The sequence below is a fragment of the Stigmatopora argus genome, chromosome 9, assembly GCF_051989625.1.
Source record: "Stigmatopora argus isolate UIUO_Sarg chromosome 9, RoL_Sarg_1.0, whole genome shotgun sequence".
Lineage (NCBI taxonomy): Eukaryota > Metazoa > Chordata > Actinopteri > Syngnathiformes > Syngnathidae > Stigmatopora > Stigmatopora argus.
In genome coordinates, this window is record NC_135395.1 from 8446260 (window position 1) to 8466122 (window position 19863).

At 55.3% G+C, this 19863-nt stretch overlaps 3 protein-coding genes across 6 annotated transcripts; 1 reads left to right on the forward strand and 2 right to left on the reverse strand.

The window, feature by feature from the left end:
- Positions 1-1821: 1821 nt before the first annotated feature.
- On the reverse strand, positions 1822-10560 carry arap3 (ArfGAP with RhoGAP domain, ankyrin repeat and PH domain 3). Of its 3 annotated transcripts, none has more exons than XM_077608961.1 (33): positions 10399-10560; positions 8785-8889; positions 8076-8708; positions 7971-8011; positions 7829-7907; positions 7633-7761; positions 7426-7495; positions 7238-7358; positions 6978-7162; positions 6808-6914; positions 6538-6737; positions 6374-6459; positions 6111-6293; positions 5890-6031; positions 5715-5819; positions 5491-5638; positions 5313-5415; positions 5050-5248; positions 4916-4979; positions 4684-4847; positions 4202-4604; positions 3993-4140; positions 3852-3920; positions 3697-3771; positions 3506-3623; positions 3307-3435; positions 3050-3186; positions 2896-2978; positions 2778-2813; positions 2650-2713; positions 2426-2563; positions 2316-2354; positions 1822-2231 (listed from the first exon to the last, which is right to left on the reverse strand). In XM_077608961.1, exons 2-33 carry the CDS (start codon positions 8853-8855, stop codon positions 1926-1928), a joined length of 4575 nt encoding a protein of 1524 aa, XP_077465087.1. In that variant the 5' UTR covers positions 8856-8889; positions 10399-10560; the 3' UTR covers positions 1822-1925. The 3 variants fall into 3 exon arrangements, with proteins under 3 accessions (XP_077465087.1, XP_077465088.1, XP_077465086.1); XM_077608962.1 differs by having other exon boundaries at positions 4202-4307; positions 4392-4604; positions 7829-8011; XM_077608960.1 differs by having other exon boundaries at positions 7829-8011.
- polr2b (RNA polymerase II subunit B) lies at positions 3897-19783 on the forward strand. Of its 2 annotated transcripts, XM_077608964.1 has the most exons (26): positions 3897-4007; positions 7050-7170; positions 7304-7440; positions 13502-13628; positions 14360-14432; positions 14502-14652; positions 14804-14916; positions 14984-15203; positions 15300-15458; positions 15530-15891; positions 15967-16086; positions 16160-16346; positions 16415-16558; positions 16630-16769; positions 16847-16958; positions 17037-17191; positions 17435-17633; positions 17710-17878; positions 17947-18138; positions 18215-18465; positions 18530-18619; positions 18688-18795; positions 18869-18982; positions 19070-19230; positions 19306-19501; positions 19592-19783. In XM_077608964.1, exons 4-26 carry the CDS (start codon positions 13610-13612, stop codon positions 19679-19681), a joined length of 3525 nt encoding a protein of 1174 aa, XP_077465090.1. In that variant the 5' UTR covers positions 3897-4007; positions 7050-7170; positions 7304-7440; positions 13502-13609; the 3' UTR covers positions 19682-19783. The 2 variants fall into 2 exon arrangements, with proteins under 2 accessions (XP_077465090.1, XP_077465089.1); XM_077608963.1 differs by lacking the exons at positions 3897-4007; positions 7050-7170; positions 7304-7440 and adding an exon at positions 12855-13121.
- On the reverse strand, positions 11443-12760 carry LOC144082109 (putative pancreatic secretory proteinase inhibitor). Its single transcript, XM_077608965.1, has 4 exons — positions 12595-12760; positions 12494-12525; positions 12292-12407; positions 11443-11664 (listed from the first exon to the last, which is right to left on the reverse strand). Exons 1-4 carry the CDS (start codon positions 12710-12712, stop codon positions 11619-11621), a joined length of 312 nt encoding a protein of 103 aa, XP_077465091.1. The 5' UTR covers positions 12713-12760; the 3' UTR covers positions 11443-11618.
- Positions 19784-19863: the final 80 nt, after the last annotated feature.

Consider the following 19863-nt stretch of genomic DNA (forward strand, 5'->3'; position numbering starts at 1 on the left):
CAGATGGGGCCGATTGTTGCTTTCTACGCAAATTCAAGAGAGAGACATCTGCACGGAGACGGACCAGACAAGCAATTAACACGCGCACACGCACGATATTAACAAGTGTGTGTGTGACAGACTTGAGCTTGCAGACATCTAGCCAGCCCCGCCCCACAAAGACGTGTGTGTGTGTGTGCGGGTGTGTGCGGGTGTGATGACACGTTTGGCAAAGTGAAGTCAAAGTTGAAGAAGAAAAAGGAAAAGAGGACAATCCACGGCCTCGGCAGAGGTCAGAGGTCGGGCTATAGAAGAGCACAATGAAGGATTTCATGTGAGGGGAACCCCACCACCACCCCCACAACACCGCCAGCCCACCCCAAAAGACCTCGTGTGAGAAAGCAAGGTCCACAATCCGGATTTCTTTTCTTCAATGGACTGGATTTGTACTGTACGGGCGAACGGGGGTCGATAAATTGAGTCCAAAGGCATAAAGTGTGTCCATGTCGGTTTGAAAAAGGAGGCCTGTGAAATACAAGGGGAGCCCCAAAAAGGCAAAGGAAATTTTTCCAAGTGTGTATTGGCAGACATGAGCAAGTGACAGCAAGAAGGCGACCTTGACAAAGTAGACGTTTGAATAAGCGTGCTGAATTCAGGATGGCATTGGTGGCGTCCCAGTTTTAGTTATGCCTTCATTTGAAACCAATCAAAAATGACACTTTCTTAAATGCAATGTTTCTAAACCTTTTATTCACTATGAACAAAATACTTTTGGTGTCACCCTGATTTTAAAATGATTGCAGACCATGATTTCACCCAAAAAGCCTTAATAATGAACCTGATAGAACGTATTACGATCTATCTACTTTTAGTAGATCTTAATTATTCTTCCTTTCTCAGCTTTATTAACCTGCCCACTAAAAAAAACTGCAAAAAGTCTTTTTTTTAACTTGTAAAAGTATACCCGTACAGTAATTTCCATTTTTAGACATGCTCACCATTTTTTAAGAATTTGACTGTAGAGAACTGTACTTGGTGTTCTGGCAATTTTGAAAAGGTCAACAACATTTCGAGAGTTTTCCTTTTGTCAATATGAGAGGACTCAGCATCATGTTTTCTTGAGTCAACTCCGTCCCGGTCCCGCGCTGCCCCCAGGCGGCAGCACACGGAATTGCTTGCCTCCAATTTTGACCACCTCACTGAAGAATCGAACAGAAATTCCCGCATCTTGGCGGCGTACGTGACTTCCCGCCCCGTCCGCAGTCAAGGTCACCCCGCGGAAGCGGGTCACTTGCTCGGACACCTGGCCGCAGATGATACCTCTGACCCGGCGTGACCCCGGGCCCCCCCTGGCGCAGACGAGGAAACTGAAACCACTCCAGTCTGTCCCTAAGTGGCTAAACGCCCTCAGGCGATGTCCACACGGGCACAAGCTACTATGCGTAGTCCAATTGAATTGCAATAACTTAAATGGCTTATCATTGGGTGGAATGTCCGTTTCATATTTTTCAAAAAGTGAGACCAAAAGACTTGGATTTTGCTTTTTTTAAAAAGTTATAGTAAGAGTAGCGAGCGGATAGCGCATCGGCCTCACAGCCCTGGGGTCCTGGGTTCAAATCCAGGTCGGAGTTTGCATGTTCTGCGTGGGTTTTCTCTGGGTACATTCCAAAAACATGCACGGTAGGCCGATTGGACACTCTAAATTGCCTCTAGTGTGAATGGTTCTCCGTCTCCTCGTGCCTTGCGATTGGCTGGCCGCGGCCCAAAGTCAGCTGGGATAGGCTCCAGCACCCCCCATTTGAATGGTGAAATCATTTCCACGATACAAAAGGGTGAAAACACTTCCACATTCCAAACATTTAATGTATTCAAAGCAGAAGTCGCTTGGAGTGGATTCCACCGAGGCCACGCCTCCAAAAGTTCCCCAATGGCAGATTCAAAGTCCATCAAAGGAGCGAAATGCCCTCCGCTTCCTCCAATTGGGCCTTGCCCCCGAAGGCGCTGGACATTTCCCGCAGGAGGAGCTCCTGCGCCGGAGTGCAGGCGGCCTGCGGGCGAGGGTCCGCTTCCGGTTCCGGGTCGGAGCGCGCGACGGGAAGCGGCGGATCCGGGAGCTCTCGCGTCTCGTTGCCGCACAGGAAGCTGGTCTCCAGGGATTTGAGCACCTGCAAGCCAAAGTCGCCCACCTCCTCGTAGAGCGGTTCCGGAGACTGCCGACCCTCCTCCGCGCTGTCCTGCTGCACCTTCATCGGCTGCGAGGGAAGGGGGAGGAGAAAAGAAATAGCGGTGGGACCAATGGAAACGCTCGGGAGCGTGAAGACATTGGGGGAACTCACGAAGAACATGGACAGCGTCCTGCGGTCGTGAAGCTTCCTCTGCGGACGGGAAAGACGCCGCGTCATCGTGCCGGCTCTTTTTCGGCCCGTTTTGAAAAGGCGGCCGTTACCAGCGTCTGATTGGCCGACAGCATGCCGCGGTTGCTCTCGTCCCCTCGGATGGGCACCAGCGGCATGGTGCCGAACTTCTGCTTGGCGATGTCGGACGAAGAGTGGCGTCGCAGGACGGGGGGCCCCGGCTCCTTGTTCTGTTGACGCGAGAGCGAGGCCGTGGGGCGGAGCGACGTCTCGGCGGAGCGTCGTCCCGCCGCCGCCGCGAAGCCCGCACACTCACCTGGGCTCGGAGGAAACTGCTCACCCAGTCCCACAAGTCGGCTTCGCTCGGACAACACAGGAACCTGCCCACAGGCGTCGGCGTGAGCGGCGCGCCGCTAACGAGCAACCGGCCTTCGACGCACTTACAGCTGATGCTTGGGTGACATCAAGGTGAAGCCCCACCTACGAGCGCAAGGCGTCGTTAGCCTAGCCTAGCCTAGCGCCCACGCTCGCGCGTTGCGTGCGAGGCGACGGCGGCGACGACCTCGTCGGAGCTTTGAGTTTCCTGCGCACCCCCATGTAGACCTTCATGTTCTTGAGTGGCCACTCCTTCTCCGCTTTCAAGCTCTGGAGGACAAAACGTGGACTCGGGTCGTCCCCGAGCCGAGACTCTCTAGCGTAGCGCCCCCGTTCGTCACCTTCTTGTCCTTGAGCAGAAGCAGTTTGTTCTTCTTGATCTGGAAGCTCCTCTCCTGGAACTTGTTTCCCTGTAGCAGCTTAGGCGGCTCCTCGCGACACCTCAGCACCCCGACCTTCATCAGGTCGCTCTTGTAGGCTGAAGGCGAGTTAGCAAGCAGAGCCGATTAGCGTTGCGCTACGTTACAATCGTAATGTGATGAAAAAATGCAGACAAGTTGTTGAGCGAGACTTGTGAATTTCCGACCGCTCCACCTACATGTGAAGATGTCGATGCCGTTTCCTTTGGGGACCCTCTTCACCAGCAGGTAGGCGGAGCTCGGGTCGGCCATCTTGCACCACTGCAGCGCTTGTTCCAGGACCTTCTCTTTGGGGTGCAACGGACGTTCTGTGGGCGCGCAGTACACGCTACTCGTACGCCGTCTGGGTGAGCACGCGTGGCGAGGGACGGGACGCACCCAGCTGGCCGTCCTCGATGACCTCAAAGGTCATCCAGACGTCCCTGTCTCCGGCGGGGACGTTTCTCATGTAGAGAACCTGATTGGTCAGCTCCTCGGCGCACATGTTGGGCGACACCTGGGAATTTAAATGATGGGTGGTCTAAAGGGCGTCGTCGCGCTAACGACAGCACGCGGCGGGCGCGTATTACTTTTAGCGTAATGCAGCTGTCGGGCGTCTTGGTCTCCAGGTAGACCTCGATGATCAGATCTCCCGCCTGAGATAACTGAGTACGGGCGAGCGTGGCGCTGACTCTCGGCGCTAACTCTCGGCGCTCAGATCCCGCCCGTGATGGCCGCCACTTACTTGTGTGTCCTTCCAGGAGGTGATGAGGCTGATCTCCAACTCCATCTGGTTCTGGTGCTCCTCGTCGATCTGACCCGGAGAGAGACAGACGCGTGGGCGAGGGCTCCCCAAACGGACTCTGGGGGCGCCGTTGGAACTCACGTCGAAGATGCACAGGTAGTTGTCGATCAGATCTTCCACAATCTTCACCTCGTGTTCCCCTTTGCCGTCCGTCTGGAAGAGGCTGGGCGCGAAGAGCAGCGACAGGTTCTTGGTGCACATCTGGTTCAGGTTGGCGCATTTCTGCACTCTAAAAGGAGAAACGGGTGAAGATGGCGTCACGCCGCCGGCCGGTCAGACCGGCGACCCACCTGTAGAGGTGGCTGACCAGCGACGCCAGAGTCATCCTGTTGACCCGCGGAAGCGTCCGGATGATCTCCTTGTAGCGGTCTAACCTGGAACCTTTCAGCTTGATCTCTGAGGGAAAAACAGATCGGGGGGCGTTTCTGGGAGAACCCGGCCAATGGCGCCCAGAGCCCACCGACCGAGCGAGCCACTCACTCGCCGCCTCCTGCCACAGCGGATGGAGATCGGCCACGAAGACGGGGTCGTCGATTTCCCGGAAGAAGCGCTTGAGGACGTCCGTGACGTCCTCGATGAAGTGGTCTCCGATGCGCAGTTTGACTCGCCGGGCGTCTCGCCGGAACTCCTCCATGAGCAGTTTGATTCGGGACTTGGCTCCGTTCTTGCGGTAAATCCCCTCGTGGCCCAGACCTGCGGGTGGCCGCGCCACGGCTAAGAAGGTCCCGGGACCCGGACCCTGCCCCCGGACCCCGCCCCCTCCTTAACTCACCGTACTGCGTGATGAAGGCTATGCAGCTGTCCACGATGATGGGGATGTCGTTCCTGCTCAGCTGCTGCTCGCGCAGCGCGTCGCCTTTCCCGCCTCCGGCCCGTTGGATGTCGGCGTACCACAACCCGAAGTCGGCGCGGCCGACGCCCCGCAGGTGGAACGTCCTGACACCACGTCGCGGCAAAGTCAGAACGCGGCGAGGAGACGGAAAGAAGCGCTCGAAGCCGCTCACCGTCCCTTCTCCACCAAAACCAGGACGTCTTTCTTCTCGTGGTCCAGGTTTTCCGAAGTCACGCCTTGGAGACAAACGGTAAGCCGGGCGGGAACCCGAAACCCCCGAAAGACCCGCCTCGGACGGACACCGACTGAGCTCCTGCAGGCGCTTCAGGTTGACGATGTCTTCGGCGGCGCCGTCGTTTCGGGGGCAGATGAAGAGGTTGGACTTTTGCAGGACAAAGTGCGCCTCCTTCCACTGCCGAGGGTCCAACATGGCCCGGTAGCGCAGGCGTCCGACGCGCTCAAACTCCCGAGCGAGCAGGCAATGGCAGCTCAGCGGCGTGGCGGCCTGCAGAGCAAGGAAACCGGCGGTTCTCTCCCGGGTTCCCAGAGCCAGATCGAGTGTGGCCGACCTTCCCGATGGAACTGGTCCAGGTGTGCAGAGCCTCGGCCGTCTCCACGCCAAACTGATAGACTTTGTCCGATGTCAAATACAACTCAAAGGTGTAGCGGAACCTGCAGCCAAAAGCAGCCGGTGGATGGCGGCCCCGCCTCCAGCCTCCCGACGACCCGAGGCCCAGACCTCCTCACCTGTCTACGAAACCGTCGGGCGAGTCGGGTCGGCCGACTCCCAAACACAGCACGTCCTTCAGGCCGATCTCCATGCACGATTCCGCCGATCCTTCCGACGGGTAGAAAAGAAGCGATCGATCCACGGTGCACCAGAACTTCTGGAAGTCTGCGGCGGCTCCAAAAAGAGGAAGTCATAACCAATAATCAAATACTCCGCCGGACTGCGACGCCATGAGTCCCACCTTCTCCAGATCTGCGGGAAAGCGTCCCCTTGCTGGCGCAATTGGCCTTGAAGAGGAAACCCGAGTGCAGGACCGTCTTCATGATCTCGTCATAGACGGCGGGATCTGCCAGGAAGCGTGGCGGAGACGGCTTTCGGTCGTATTACGCTCACGACCACAAGACATCGGTTCTCACCGGAGGCCGGGTACGGATCCAGCGGGTCTGGGGTCGCTCCTTTCCCCCGAGAGTCGGCGGTCAGCCGATACTCTATGGCCTCGGAGAAGATGTGCGTGACGGTTTTGAGGAGCGTGTGTTCCGAGACTGCCGAACACAAAACCTGTGGGTAGATGCACAGATAGCAATTTTAAAAAAAAATACCCACAAAGGAACAGCGGAAACATTTTGGAAATCCCTACCTTGAGAAGCTGTTCCTGGCTGGCGAAAGCCGGGTGGTCCAGTCGGAAGCGCCCTTCTCGGTACTTCAGTCCGATGAAGTCTCGTCTCTGGCCCGGCGTGGCGTCGCAGTCCAGCTCTTCCGACGGGGGCAAGCGGGCCGCCCAGAACTCGTTAGCGCGGTCGTTCCCCAACATGATGAAGAGCTGCGGAGTCGACGGGAGCGCCGCCTGAGACCCGTGGAAGAGCCCTTCCTTCTCGGACCCCCGTCCGGACCCCTTCTCACCTGAACGATCTGATTGCTCCACACGCTGGTGTCCAGTTTCAGACTCTGAACTTTTGAAACCATGGTCCCCAGACCCCTGTGTTGGCCTGCCAACGCATGGTTAGCAAAGTCCGCCGGAGTTCTCGATAACGCAAAACCGTTTGTGCGGCCAATCCATTTCCTACCGGCGCAGTTCTTGCAGATGACCACGCACAAGTTGATGGAGGCCCAGTCGGGGTTGACGGCCCGGCAGTCGGCGCACGTGCGGTTGGAGCGGTTGGACCAGATCTTCTCCGCCACCTCGTAGTCGGACAGGGTCTCGGCGATGGCGTCCCGGAGAGCCTCCGTCCAGTCGCGCTTCTCCCGATCCGAGTCGGCCGTCAAGCTGGGTGGGCAGAGCGCACGGGATGGTCGCCCGGGGTGCTCCGGACGACGGACCCGTCCGGGTGACGCACCTGAAGGTTCTGTAGGGCGTGATGAGGTCAAAACTTCTGTGCTTGCCGTCCCGAATGGTGGCGCCGCGGGCCTCGATGGCGGCGATGCCGATCCCCGCGCGAAAGCACTGTCCGCCGAGAAGACACGGGCTTTGAAATGCTGCCACTTTTGGGGGTCCCGTTGACCTCACCTGTTGGCTCTTGTATAGCCAAATCTGCTCCGTGTTGATGGCCACGTAAACTTTGGACTTGGTTCCTTTCAGCTCCAGAAAGCCGTGCTTCTGACAGTGAGGGCCGGGGCCCAACCAGCCTCTGCCGAACACCAGCTGGTCTCGAACGTGGTCCTGCAGCGTGGACATCCAACGCCGCCTCAGCGCTGACGCGGTAAGTCCAAAGACAGCCAGTCGGTTACGCGTCACCCGGCGCTTCTCCCACGCGCACCCACGCCTACCCTCGTTATCGGCCTTAAATACAAAGATGCGCCGACTGGTCACTATTTCAAATTTGTTGTCTTTAGAAGGACGGGCCATTTGGATGGCGGCCAACGGGACCACTCCTTTTGGGTACGCGTCCTGAAGGAGACACGGATGACGGCTCGAAGATAGAGACGGACGTCCCGGACCGGGATCGGAAGCTCACCTTCTCGTTTCCAAAGTAAGTGAGATTTTTTCCATCAAACTTGACAAAGCGCTTCTGGAAAACGTAGTTCCTGAAATTGAGGCGTAGTCAGCTTAGCGGCAGAACTGATTCTCATTGGTTGTGGCCCAGTTGCGTTCAAAAAGCGGGGCCAGGGTCAGCGTAAATAAAAGCCATCCCAGTTTGCGCATAAAACTCTCTAAAACGCACCCCTGCGGCGAGAGTTTGTCCAGCCAACCGCTGATAATGGGCGTGGCCCTGTCGCCCACAGAGGCGTAGCTGGCGTACGGCGAGATGGTCTGGTCCTCGTCGCCATCCGGGGGCGGCCCGCTGCCGGAGCTGTGCGCGGGAAACAAAAAAAAGCTCGTAGGCACGGGCTTCCCCGCGGCAAAAAGTCACTCGTTACCCGCCGTCCTCGACTCCGATTCTTTGAAAGGGGCTTTCGCAGTAGGGGCCGATGACGTCGTCCGACTCGGCGGGCTCGTCTGCTTGCGCAAAGGCGTAGATGTTTTCTTGCCGCGTCACCTCCCTGGCGCGGCCGTACTCACCTCTGGCCGATCCCGAGGAGTGGCGGCTCAAAGCCCCTCCGCTGCCGACGGGATTCGGGGCTCAGACGGATAGGCGTCATCCGGCGAGCGATTCGGCGGACGCACCTGTCTCTCCCGTTCCCTTCGCCGGGCGCGGGAGGGGCCGAGGCCGCGGCGCCCCAGTAGATATCGTCGCCGGTCGTCTCCATCTCGGCGGACGAAGTCGACGTCGTGAGCGTGGCGGAAAACGACGGCTCGTGGTGCGCCCCCCCGGGAGAAGGAGGCCCCTCGGGGGTCGGGACCTTCCGGGCCAGCCTCGGCGGAACGGGCGGCAGAGAGACGCCCGACGCATTCGAGGGCGCCGCCTCCTCCCGCCGACGGGGACTCCATGGAGGCGAGTTTACGCCGTCTAAGATGGGGAAGTGGCCCGACTCCCGGGAGAGCCTCCGTTCCGGGGACGGGCCAGCGTCCGCGGCGCCGGGGCGAAAGTCGACCGGCGCCGTGCGACGCCGGTTGAAAACGGTTCTGGGTTTGGGCACCGGCTTGGGCGTGGAGGCCGCCTCGGGGGACCGGCCTTCCTCGGGCCACGCTGCGCGATCGTCCGTCCGGGCGTCCCGTCTCTGGACGCGCGACAGGAGTCCCAGGATCCGTTTGCGATGTCCGGTGGCCGTGATCCCCAGGCTTACCAGGGCGTCGTGATCCAAGTGGACCGCGTCAGCGGCCGACAGGAGGCCGGCTCTCTGGAAGGAGGCCCGGTACCTGCGGGCGACGGGATGGCCGCCGTTTTGTATTCTTGCCAAATCGGGACGTCGCCCCCGATTACGGCGACCTTCACCTCTCCAGGTGGATGGCGGCCAGAAGCGTTTCCACCGCCGTGTTAGCGTCCAGCGTCGACGCGACGACCATGGCCGGAGCGTCACCGGACGCGGCGATCCATCGCCTGTGAGCGCAAAAGAAAAATCTGAAGAAACGTAGGAAAAATAATAATAATTTCACGACATTGATGCCAGGTCCGCGCGCCGTCCAATTTTTAGGAAGCGTAAAAGTTGTGCGTTTAGTCGGGGAACTCGCTTCCCATTTGACCGTTGGCGCTCGGCCCAAAAAGTGGATTCCGCCGGCACCCTCGTATCGGATTGCCCCGGTTACGTTGGGATGCCGGCCTTCCCTCGATGGCGCGCCGGCCGCCGCCGACACAAGAAGGCTATTGTCAGTACAAGCCCGGTGTTGTCAGCCGACGTGGGCGACACAAAAGAAGTTTTTGTCGCACCCGCCCGCTCCGTCACGTGACCCCGAGCGTCCTCTCTCCGTTTCCATGTCATCCGGACGCGTTACCGTAGCGACGTCTGACAAAGTGCCGGGATTTTCAGTCAATATTCACAAGTGTGTAGGGAATGTATGCGCTTATATTTGTTTCTTGAAAGAAAGGCTGGAGCGTTGCACCTTTGAGATCACGCGTGTCCGTCAAAGGGAAACAGGAAGTGGCGGGCTGGCGGGTGGCTATGACGTCGTCAGGAAGTTTTGGACAGGAAAACTGCGCCTTCCGACATCCTCTTACTGTGTGCACGCCGGTCAAGGAAAAGAAGGTCTCGGCTTCCTTCCCGCTCTTCTTTTAGAACTCGCTTACTTTTTTTTCCAAAGTATATCAAAATATAGAGCATTTTTTTTATTTCAATTGCAGACTTATTGGTGCCTGGGTTGCCACTACGTTACGATTTACCCAATATAGAGGGCAGGAAGGAAGGAACTACATAAGATATGAATTGCAGCGTTTTGCATGTTAGCCAGCAGGGGGCAGCTTTCAGCCTGTAATAGCACACTAGTGTAGCCTCCAGCCTGTAATAATACACAAGTGCTTTTTTTTCCAAGACAAAGAGGAAACAATAGATTATCTTTGCCACAATTGGCCCAACCAATGACTGGATCACATGGCGTTTGGTAAAAAAATGGTCCTTTGAATGTTGTTATGGAATAAAAGGATCATTTTCAGGAAGGGAACTTCAAATGAAAAATTTAAAAAGTCTATTGAGTTCAGTCCTGAAACCGCTACAATGCGCGTGCGCCCCCTAGTCGTCGTAGTAAGTAAAACTCTGGTCGGCTGTTTTGTTTTGATCACATTTGAATGGTTCGGGGATGCTACTGGAGTAAAATACACAAGAAATGCGTAGAATACAACAGAATACAACAAGAAGTCCATCAGTCAGGAAAGACCTGCGACCCGGTCCAAGCGCACCCAAACTGGACCGGACCGGACCACAAAACCTGCACGGGAATTTTAACGAGTCACCAACATGACTCGAGTCAATAAAACGAGTGGAAGCAGAAGTCAGTGTGAGCATGAAAAGCCAAAAGTGAAGCTGTCATCACAAGAAAAACAAGTGGAAGGTGCCCGCTTTTTATCCCCAAGGTAAACCAGAACCGAATCGGATGCGGAAGATACGTTCACACTTACTTGAGGTCTCGTCTCGTCAGCCTCGGCTTGGAAATTCCGACAGTTGTGGCGAACTTGTCAGTCCGTTCTTTTGCTGGGTCGGGTCGAGACCTCCCTCCCCTCCCCTCCGTCCGTCTATTCGGGTGCGCCGATGTCAAGCGGCGCTATTAGCCAGGCGCGCTGCTTCCGGTTCTTTCAAAAGAAAACAGGCAAATGGGAGGAAAACAAGACAGATCCCTCTATACTGGTGGCAACACTTGAGCGCACTTCAGACTAGATTGGAAGATGCAATTTCTTTAAAACTTACAGGGGGTGCTCTGATTTCTCCCATGCGTCACTTCCTGTAAATTTGCACTCATTTCCTGTTTCTTGTGGGGCATTTCAGGTCACCTTGTTAACTCATAGACTACTTATGAATAAGCAAGATGCTCCTATGGGCCCTATTTTGGGGTAAATAAGTTAACCCACTGACTGCCATTGACAGTTTCAAACGTCCAATCGTTTTTGACTTTGACGTCTAGTGTTGACGAACGCCAGGTGATGCCTTCATTTGCATTCAAAACAAGACTTTTTCACACTCGCTCTTTTGCTAACCCGGCGAGAGAGCGGAGCCAGTTAACGGCGTGCGAGCGAGCGCCTCGGGCGTTTCCTTCCCTTTCCTCCTAAGACAATGGCGAGGCGTTTGGGCAGGAAAAAGGAAGTGTCTGGGAAAATACCGTATCGCACATCAAAACAAAATGAGGAAGTCGCTCTCGAACGGGACACGACGAGTTCCCCTTAGGCTCCGCTAATACTCATCGTACCTGGGCCAATTAGCATCGTTAGCTCCCGTGCACGCGGCAAAAAAATGGTTTTTGCAAATGAAAATGCACAAATAAGTAAAAAGGATGTATAGGGAAATGAAATGTTGGCAGACAATAGAAATATATCAAATTTGGGCAGAAAATAATCCTAATGTCAAATTAAATAAAGTTACACTGTTCAAATTAATTTCATTCGTCACAAAATCAGTGGGATCCAATCACAGGTTGCTACGGTAGAAGGGGTGGAGTCTGACAAGAGGGCTTTTGCTAAACATCCTTTATTTCGTTTTGATACAATTCCTCACATTTCAATTCTTTCTTGGTTGGTTGAGGAAAAAAGAGCAGAAAAAACGGGCATTCTTCTTTGAAGGTACGCTGTGAAAAATGGACAAACGCCTGCGGGAGCGAATACAATGAAAAAAAAAACATGCCATGTCATCAGCAGGGGCCGTCCTTCACGATCACAATGTCCAACTTCTTCTCTCTGCACGCACACAAACACACAAACACACACACACACACACACACAAGGTCAGATGACAGGAGTATGTCTGTGTGGGGTGCTGTAAAAAATGACAACAATCATTTAAAGCAGTCCCAAATGAAATACCCATGGAAAAAACAGGAAGATGTAACAATGTAACAAGAGGCCAGAAATTGCAAAAGCGACATCTAAAGTATGTCAATAAAATGGCCTTTCGGCATTCCGCATTATTTTGCCAACAAAGTCCACCTCCATTCAGCAACATAAAAATGTACGTACTTTGTAGCGCTAATCATTCACGCTCCAATCACTTTCTTTGATCCAAATGAGACTAATTCAAGTAGTAAAGCAACAAAATGAATCCGAGCCCTCAACAAATAGACGACTTTCTATTTGTTTGTCCTAGCATCGGGTTCTACATCAGTGCTGACCCTCAGCTTAGGCGAATCAGGCGGTTGTCAAAGGCCCCACCTACTGAAAGGGGCGCCAAATTTATTTAGTGAAAAAAAAAAAATCGGAAGGCCTTTCTTATTATCTCACTGCACTATCACTGTTGATTATTCTGAATGCTTTGCTTATGTTCCCGTCAGTGAGACGACATTTTAACCGTGCCGACGGCCAACTCACTCCAGTCTGCGGACGCACAGAGCGCATTCGTTGGGGTACGTGACGCCGTCGCTCCCGCACACGGGCGAGTAGTCCAGCGGGCACGCTCGGGACGAGGTGGTGTCGCTGCAATGAGGCTGCCGACAGAAGACAGACAAACCAGACAAACGTTAATGAAGATGGGAATGGCCTGGCGAGCTCCCTAAACTTGGACGTTTCTCACCCTTCTGAAGAAGGCGGATTTGTCATCAGCATCTGAAAAGCGGAAGGACGGTTGAAACGTTTGGCCCGTCGGATTCCTCCTGACGTTTGACGAAAACTCACCTGTGCGGAGGGCGACCGCCGCGGCGCAGACGGAGAGCAGGAGCGCGCGCCACATGGCGACGGGTTGATGAGAGCGAGCGAGCTGGGAGCGCCGAGCGGCCCGCGTATAACACTTCATATACCCGAGCGCCCGCCATGTTGCGACGACTTTTTTGTGCGCGTCTAATCTGGGGATCAACGCCGTCCGCTGAGCCAGCGCGAAAACGCCACCACAACAACGCGCTCAGACAAAACACGTGACGCGACAACAACTTTGCTGCGTTCGTGTCTGTCCGTTGGCCGGCCAGCCGGCGTGGGAATCGGGCGTCTGGCGACCACGTGAGCTTCATCGCCATTCGACTTTACGGAGGCCTCGGTCTTGAAATTCGCCGTGGACCGCCAAAAATAGCGTCTCTGTGCCACGTAGCGGAACGTGACGGGGCGAAAAAAGGGGAACAAAAGAGCCAAGAAAGATCAAAACAGGATTAAGCTTTGCAGTGGACATCTATTCAAAGTTTAACTCATTCACTACCAGCCCAGGTTACAGAGTATGTGTTGTGGTAGTTAGTAAAAGAAGGAAATTCATATTGAATACACCTGTTGATGGCCGTAAATTTACAATTCATTTCTACTCGGAAATGTAATAAGATGTATAGTACTTAAATAATTTGCCAATTTTTACATGAATATAATAAATAAAGAAGTCAGCTTTTCCTAAAATAAAGATGCGCCTACAATGAAAGGATAGTGAAAATGGTCGAATCAAAATTCTGAGTGTTAATTATTCTTTTCAATCAAATAAAATAGTACCAGAATAATCAGTACGTATTATGTCACGTTTTTTGGCTTTGTTTTTAAAATGTCCTGCCTTTCTGACACTCCCTTCCGATAGATGGCGCTAATGCACCTTTTTTTTGTTTTGCCACAGCTCACCAGATCAAGAAAAAGAAGGAGCGCGCAGTGGCGGCGTCTGCTCCGACAAATCTCCTTTTGTGTATTGTGTTTTGCCTGTCTTTTTGACTGAGGGGGTCTTCAAATGTACGACCAGGACGAAGGTGAGCTGCTCAACTAGGTTTTTTTCTTACATTGACGAGAAAGAACCAGCGCCCCTTTAATTCATTAACACGATAGCTAGCCGCTAAGCTAACCTTCTCTTAGCATTGTCTCAACAAACGCTAGCAAAGCTAAAGATAGCACCGAACAACGCGTTGTAAAGTGAAGTGGACGCCGTTATCTTTATCTTTTTTCCCTAATGTGCATCGTCTGGAAAGCAGCAATTTGTCCGATTTAGTCGAGGTACCAAAAGCAGGACGTTCTGCCAAAAGTCTTCCCAAAGGGCAATTTGACAGCCCAAGTATTACCGAGTACTTTCAGCTTGTTTTGTTTAGATTCATATATGAAGAAAGTACTAAAATCCATTAAGACGACACTTCACCGCAGTAATATCAAACTAGGGTGGTCCACAGATCAACAAACACGCGAAAACTACAACAACAAGAAAAACGGAATGCTTAAAAGTTATGACTGGGAAACCCACAAGTATTCTGAACCAATAATACGGTAAAATTAGACTCAATAAAATCGAAAATATTAAGCAGCTGGCCGCTTTTAACAAATTTGTTCCGTCCGTAAACTACGACACACTTTGGCTCCAACCTACAAGTTTAGCAATCAAGTTGATAGGACCAAACGACTTCAACTTCTGTTATTCACAATATAGTGAAACAAATACATGAACACGTGTCACCAAATGTCACAAACTGGCGTGCAATGTGTGTGTGTTCAGATAACCAGTACGATGAGGACGACGACGAGATCACGCCCGATCTGTGGCAGGAAGCCTGCTGGATCGTCATCAGGTGAACCAAAGATCCGCGCGCAACCCATCCGACGGGGTGCTTAACGTTTGTCCCCGCAACGCTTTGCAGCTCCTATTTTGACGAGAAAGGTTTGGTGCGGCAGCAGCTGGATTCCTTCGACGAGTTCATCCAAATGTCGGTCCAGAGGATTGTGGAGGACGCGCCGCCCATCGACCTGCAGGCTGAAGCCCAGCACACATCGGGGGAGGTGGAAGAACCGGTAAGGGGGGCTCTTCCGCTAGCCACGGTCAAGACCTATAAGACCACCTCAATGCCAACTAGATCTCACCAGTTTTTTTGGCCCAAAAAGTTGACTTACCATTGCTAGACGTCCTATTTTGGTGCGCTAACAAGCGAACCCTATGCGGCAGCCTCGTTACCTGCTGAAGTTCGAGCAGATCTACTTGTCCAAGCCCACGCACTGGGAACGAGACGGCGCCCCGTCTCCCATGATGCCCAACGAGGCCCGACTGCGAAACCTCACGTAGGTCCGCCCGCCCGTCTGTCCTCTTCTTCGCCGGTCTGGAGTTACGCCCCTCCCTCGCCCCCAGGTACTCGGCCCCCTTGTACGTGGACATCACCAAGACCATCATCAAGGAGGGAGAAGACCAGCTGCAGACGCAGCACCAGAAGACCTTCATCGGCAAGATTCCCATCATGCTGCGCTCCACCTACTGCCTGCTCAGCGGCTTGACCGACCGTGATCTGTGCGAGCTCAACGAGTGCCCGCTGGACCCGGGGGGCTATTTTATCATCAACGGCTCCGAGAAGGTACGACGCATGTGGGATTTTCTCCATTTTGAAGTGCCGTCCGGGGAATTTTCCCCATTTTGGAACGCCGTCCGAGCCTCTTGCGCCAACGTGCAGGTGCTGATCGCTCAGGAGAAGATGGCCACCAACACGGTGTACGTGTTCGCCAAGAAGGACTCCAAGTACGCCTTCACAGGCGAGTGCCGTTCCTGCTTGGAGAACTCGTCGCGGCCCACCAGCACCATCTGGGTCAGCATGATGGCGCGTGGAGGCCAGGTAGGTCGACGTGAACTTTTCAAGCCAGTTTCGGGGGATTGACTTGTCTTTCGCCGCGTTTGATCTCGCAGGGCGTGAAGAAGAGCGCCATCGGCCAGAGGATCGTCTCCACGCTGCCGTACATCCGACAGGAAATCCCCATCATCATCGTCTTCCGAGCGCTGGGCTTCGTCTCAGACCGAGACATCCTGGAGCACATCATCTACGACTTTGACGACCCGGAGATGATGGAGATGGTGAAGCCGTCGCTGGACGAAGCCTTCGTCATCCAGGAGCAGAACGTGGCCTTGAACTTCATCGGCTCGAGAGGAGCCAAGCCGGGGGTGACCAAAGAGCGCAGGATCAAGTACGCCAAAGAAGTGCTGCAGAAAGAAATGCTGCCGCACGTCGGCGTCAGCGACTTCTGCGAGACCAAGAAGGCCTACTTCCTGGGGTCAGCCAGACCGTAGTTGCGGCCCCGCCTTTCACGATCCCGGCTAGTGCCAAAACGGATCCCTTGCGTCCTCAGGTACATGGTCCACAGACTGCTGCTGGCCGCTTTGGGCAGGCGCGAGCTGGATGACAGAGATCACTACGGCAACAAGAGACTGGACTTGGCCGGGCCGCTCCTGGCCTTCCTCTTCAGAGGGTGGGCGTCCTCGCCTTCCCGCCCCGCTCGGCGCCACGTCCGCCCCGCGCTCAAACTTCCCGTCCCCCGTTAGGATGTTCAAGAACCTGTTGAAGGAGATCCGCATCTACGCGCAGAAGTTCATCGACCGGGGGAAAGACTTCAACCTGGAGCTGGCCGTCAAGACCCGGATCATCTCGGACGGACTCAAGTACTCGCTGGCCACGGGCAACTGGGGCGACGTCAAGAAGGCCCACCAGGCTCGGGCGGGCGTCTCCCAGGTGGGTCCGTCGTCACCTGCCCCTGCCCCGGCGCTCCGTTTGCGAAGGCCCGTTTTGTCCGAACGCAGGTGCTGAACCGTCTCACCTTCGCGTCCACCTTGTCCCACCTGCGGCGCGTCAACTCTCCCATCGGACGCGACGGGAAGTTGGCCAAGCCCAGGCAGCTGCACAACACCCTGTGGGGGATGGTGTGCCCCGCGGAGACCCCCGAGGTTGGCGACGACGCGCCCCACCGCCACAAACGCTCCCGTGGATCTTGACTCTGTGTGCGTGTTTCCCCAAGGGTCACGCCGTGGGTCTGGTCAAGAACCTGGCCCTGATGGCTTACATCTCCGTGGGCTCTCAGCCTTCTCCCATCCTGGAGTTCTTGGAAGAGTGGAGCATGGAGAACCTGGAGGAGATCTCGCCCGCCGCCATCGCCGAGTCAGTCACACGCGAACGGGCGCGCTTGTTACGGGCATGACGGTTGACTGCGTTTGTCGTCCGACGTCGCACGGCAGCGCCACCAAGATCTTCGTCAACGGCTGCTGGGTGGGAATCCACAAGGATCCCGAGCAGCTGATGAACACGCTGAGGAAGCTTCGCCGCCAGATGGACATCATCGTGTCCGAGGTGGGTGGAATTGGGCCGTGGCCTCCTCTCCTCCTCCCGGTCCCGGTCGCGGTCGCTCACCCACCGGCTCTTTTTCAGGTGTCCATGATTCGAGACATCCGGGAGCGCGAGATCCGGATCTATACGGACGCCGGACGCATCTGCAGACCGCTGCTCATCGTGGAGAAGCAGAAGCTCTTGCTCAAGAGAAGACACATCGACCAGCTCAAGGAGAGAGAGTACAACAACTACAGGTGACGTGGAAGTTTATTGCTTAACATTTTTGGGCATGAACAAACACATGAGCTGCCATTGATGGCGAGAAAGGTCGAATCTGTTTTGACCGGGAGCCGGCACGAGCACTCGTAACAAAATGATCCATATGTTTAATGCAACATTTTATAGATCCTACACCGCCATATTTGATCATATTTCTCACAATTGAAACAAATGACAACTAAAATGACATGACCGTGACGTCTGTTGTCCTCGCGCAGTTGGCAAGACCTGGTGGCGAGCGGCGTGGTGGAGTACATCGACACGCTGGAGGAGGAGACGGTGATGCTGGCCATGACCCCCGACGACCTTCAGGAGAAGGGCGTGGCGTACTGTTCCACCTACACCCACTGCGAGATCCACCCGTCCATGATCCTGGGGGTGTGCGCCTCCATCATCCCCTTTCCCGATCACAACCAGGTGGGGCCCGCGTCCGCTCGCCGCCGCCGTTTGATGGGTCGGCGTTTGTCAACGAAAGCCACTCTCCCCGCCACAGTCTCCCAGGAACACCTACCAGTCGGCTATGGGCAAGCAGGCCATGGGCGTCTACATCACCAATTTCCACGTCCGCATGGACACGCTGGCGCACGTCCTGTATTACCCTCAGAAGCCGCTGGTCACCACGCGCTCCATGGAGTACCTTCGCTTCAGGGAACTCCCGGCAGGTACGGGCGTCCGATCGACGGGCCCAGCGCCCTCTCGCTAACGTTAGCCGCCGGGCCGGACCGCACAGGCATCAACTCCATCGTGGCCATCGCCTCCTACACGGGCTACAACCAGGAAGACTCGGTCATCATGAACCGCTCGGCCGTGGACCGCGGATTCTTCCGCTCGGTCTTCTATCGCTCCTACAAGGAACAGGAGTCCAAGAAGGGCTTCGAGCAGGAGGAGATCTTCGAGAAGCCCACCAAAGAAACGTGTCAGGGTGAGCCGTCCCGGGGCCGGCGGCGTATGGTATGATGCTAGCTTAGCTTATCTTAGCTCACCTTGCTTACTTCCAGGGATGAGGCACGCCATCTACGACAAACTGGACGACGACGGTCTCATCGCCCCGGGCGTGCGCGTGTCCGGCGAGGACGTGATCATCGGCAAGACGGTGACGCTGCCCGACAACGACGACGAGCTGGACTGCAGCAACCGACGCTACACCAAGAGGGACTGCAGCACCTTCCTGCGGACCAGCGAGACGGGCATCGTGGACCAGGTCATGGTCACTCTCAACCAGGAGGGCTACAAGTTCTGCAAAATCAGGGTAATGCCGACGGCCGCCGACGACCGCCCTCACCTCAGCTGACGCCCACCGCCTCTCGGCCCAGGTGCGCTCGGTCCGAATCCCTCAGATCGGGGACAAGTTCGCCAGCAGGCACGGCCAGAAAGGAACCTGCGGGATCCAGTACAGACAGGAGGTAAACGACAAAGGGGAGGGCCGGCGACGGGAGGGATCGGACACCGTCACCACTCCCTCGCATTGCAGGACATGCCCTTCACGTGCGAGGGCATCACGCCGGACATCATCATCAACCCTCACGCCATCCCGTCTCGAATGACCGTTGGGCATCTTATCGAGTGCCTGCAGGGGAAGGTGAGCCCCGCCTGCCCTCCTACCTTTGCTCCGAGCCAGGTGCGAAATGATCACGGCTGGCTTCTCCTTTCAGGTTTCTGCCAACAAAGGCGAGATCGGCGACGCCACGCCCTTCAACGACGCCGTCAACGTGCAGAAGGTCTCCAATCTGCTCTCGGAGTACGGCTACCACCTCCGGGGAAACGAGGTCGTTAGCGCTCGCCGTTGCCGTGGGGCTCCTGCTTTTTTTTTACCCCCGTTGACTGACCCCGCTTTTTTTCCCACCCCCTTCCAGGTTCTGTACAACGGCTTCACGGGCCGTAAGCTGACGTCGCAGATCTTCATCGGCCCCACCTACTACCAACGCCTCAAGCACATGGTGGACGACAAAATCCACTCCAGGGCTCGCGGGCCTGTACAGATCCTCAACCGGCAGCCCATGGAAGGACGCTCGCGGTAAGACGGGCGGAAATGAGTTTTCCGTGGCCCAAAATGATTTCTTTTTGCCTGACTATTTTTTTCTATTTTCAGGGACGGCGGCTTGCGTTTCGGCGAGATGGAGCGCGACTGTCAGATCGCTCACGGCGCCGCGCAGTTCCTGCGCGAGCGTCTCTTCGAGGCTTCCGATCCCTACCAGGTGCACGTGTGCAACCTGTGCGGACTCATGGCCATCGCCAACACGCGCACTCACACGTACGAGTGTCGCGGGTGCCGCAACAAGACGCAGGTAAGACACTTGCCAGCGTGAAACATTTGGTCGTCGGCACCCACGTCTCTCACCTTTCTCTTTTTCACACGGGTTTTGTCTTCATTTCAGATCTCGCTGGTGCGCTTGCCCTACGCGTGCAAACTTCTCTTCCAGGAGCTGATGTCCATGAGCATCGCTCCTCGCATGATGACATCATAGCGCACTCGAATGTTGTCTGTCTGTCCTTCCCGCCCGCCGCACATGTCTTTTTGATGCCATTTGATTTTGTAAGAAACAATAAAAGTGATTTAATCACACAAAGATGAGTCTTCTGTGCACACCCTTTTTTTCGTTTTTTAAAGTTATCCTTACGAAACAACTTTAAAAATGTTTCAAAGAAA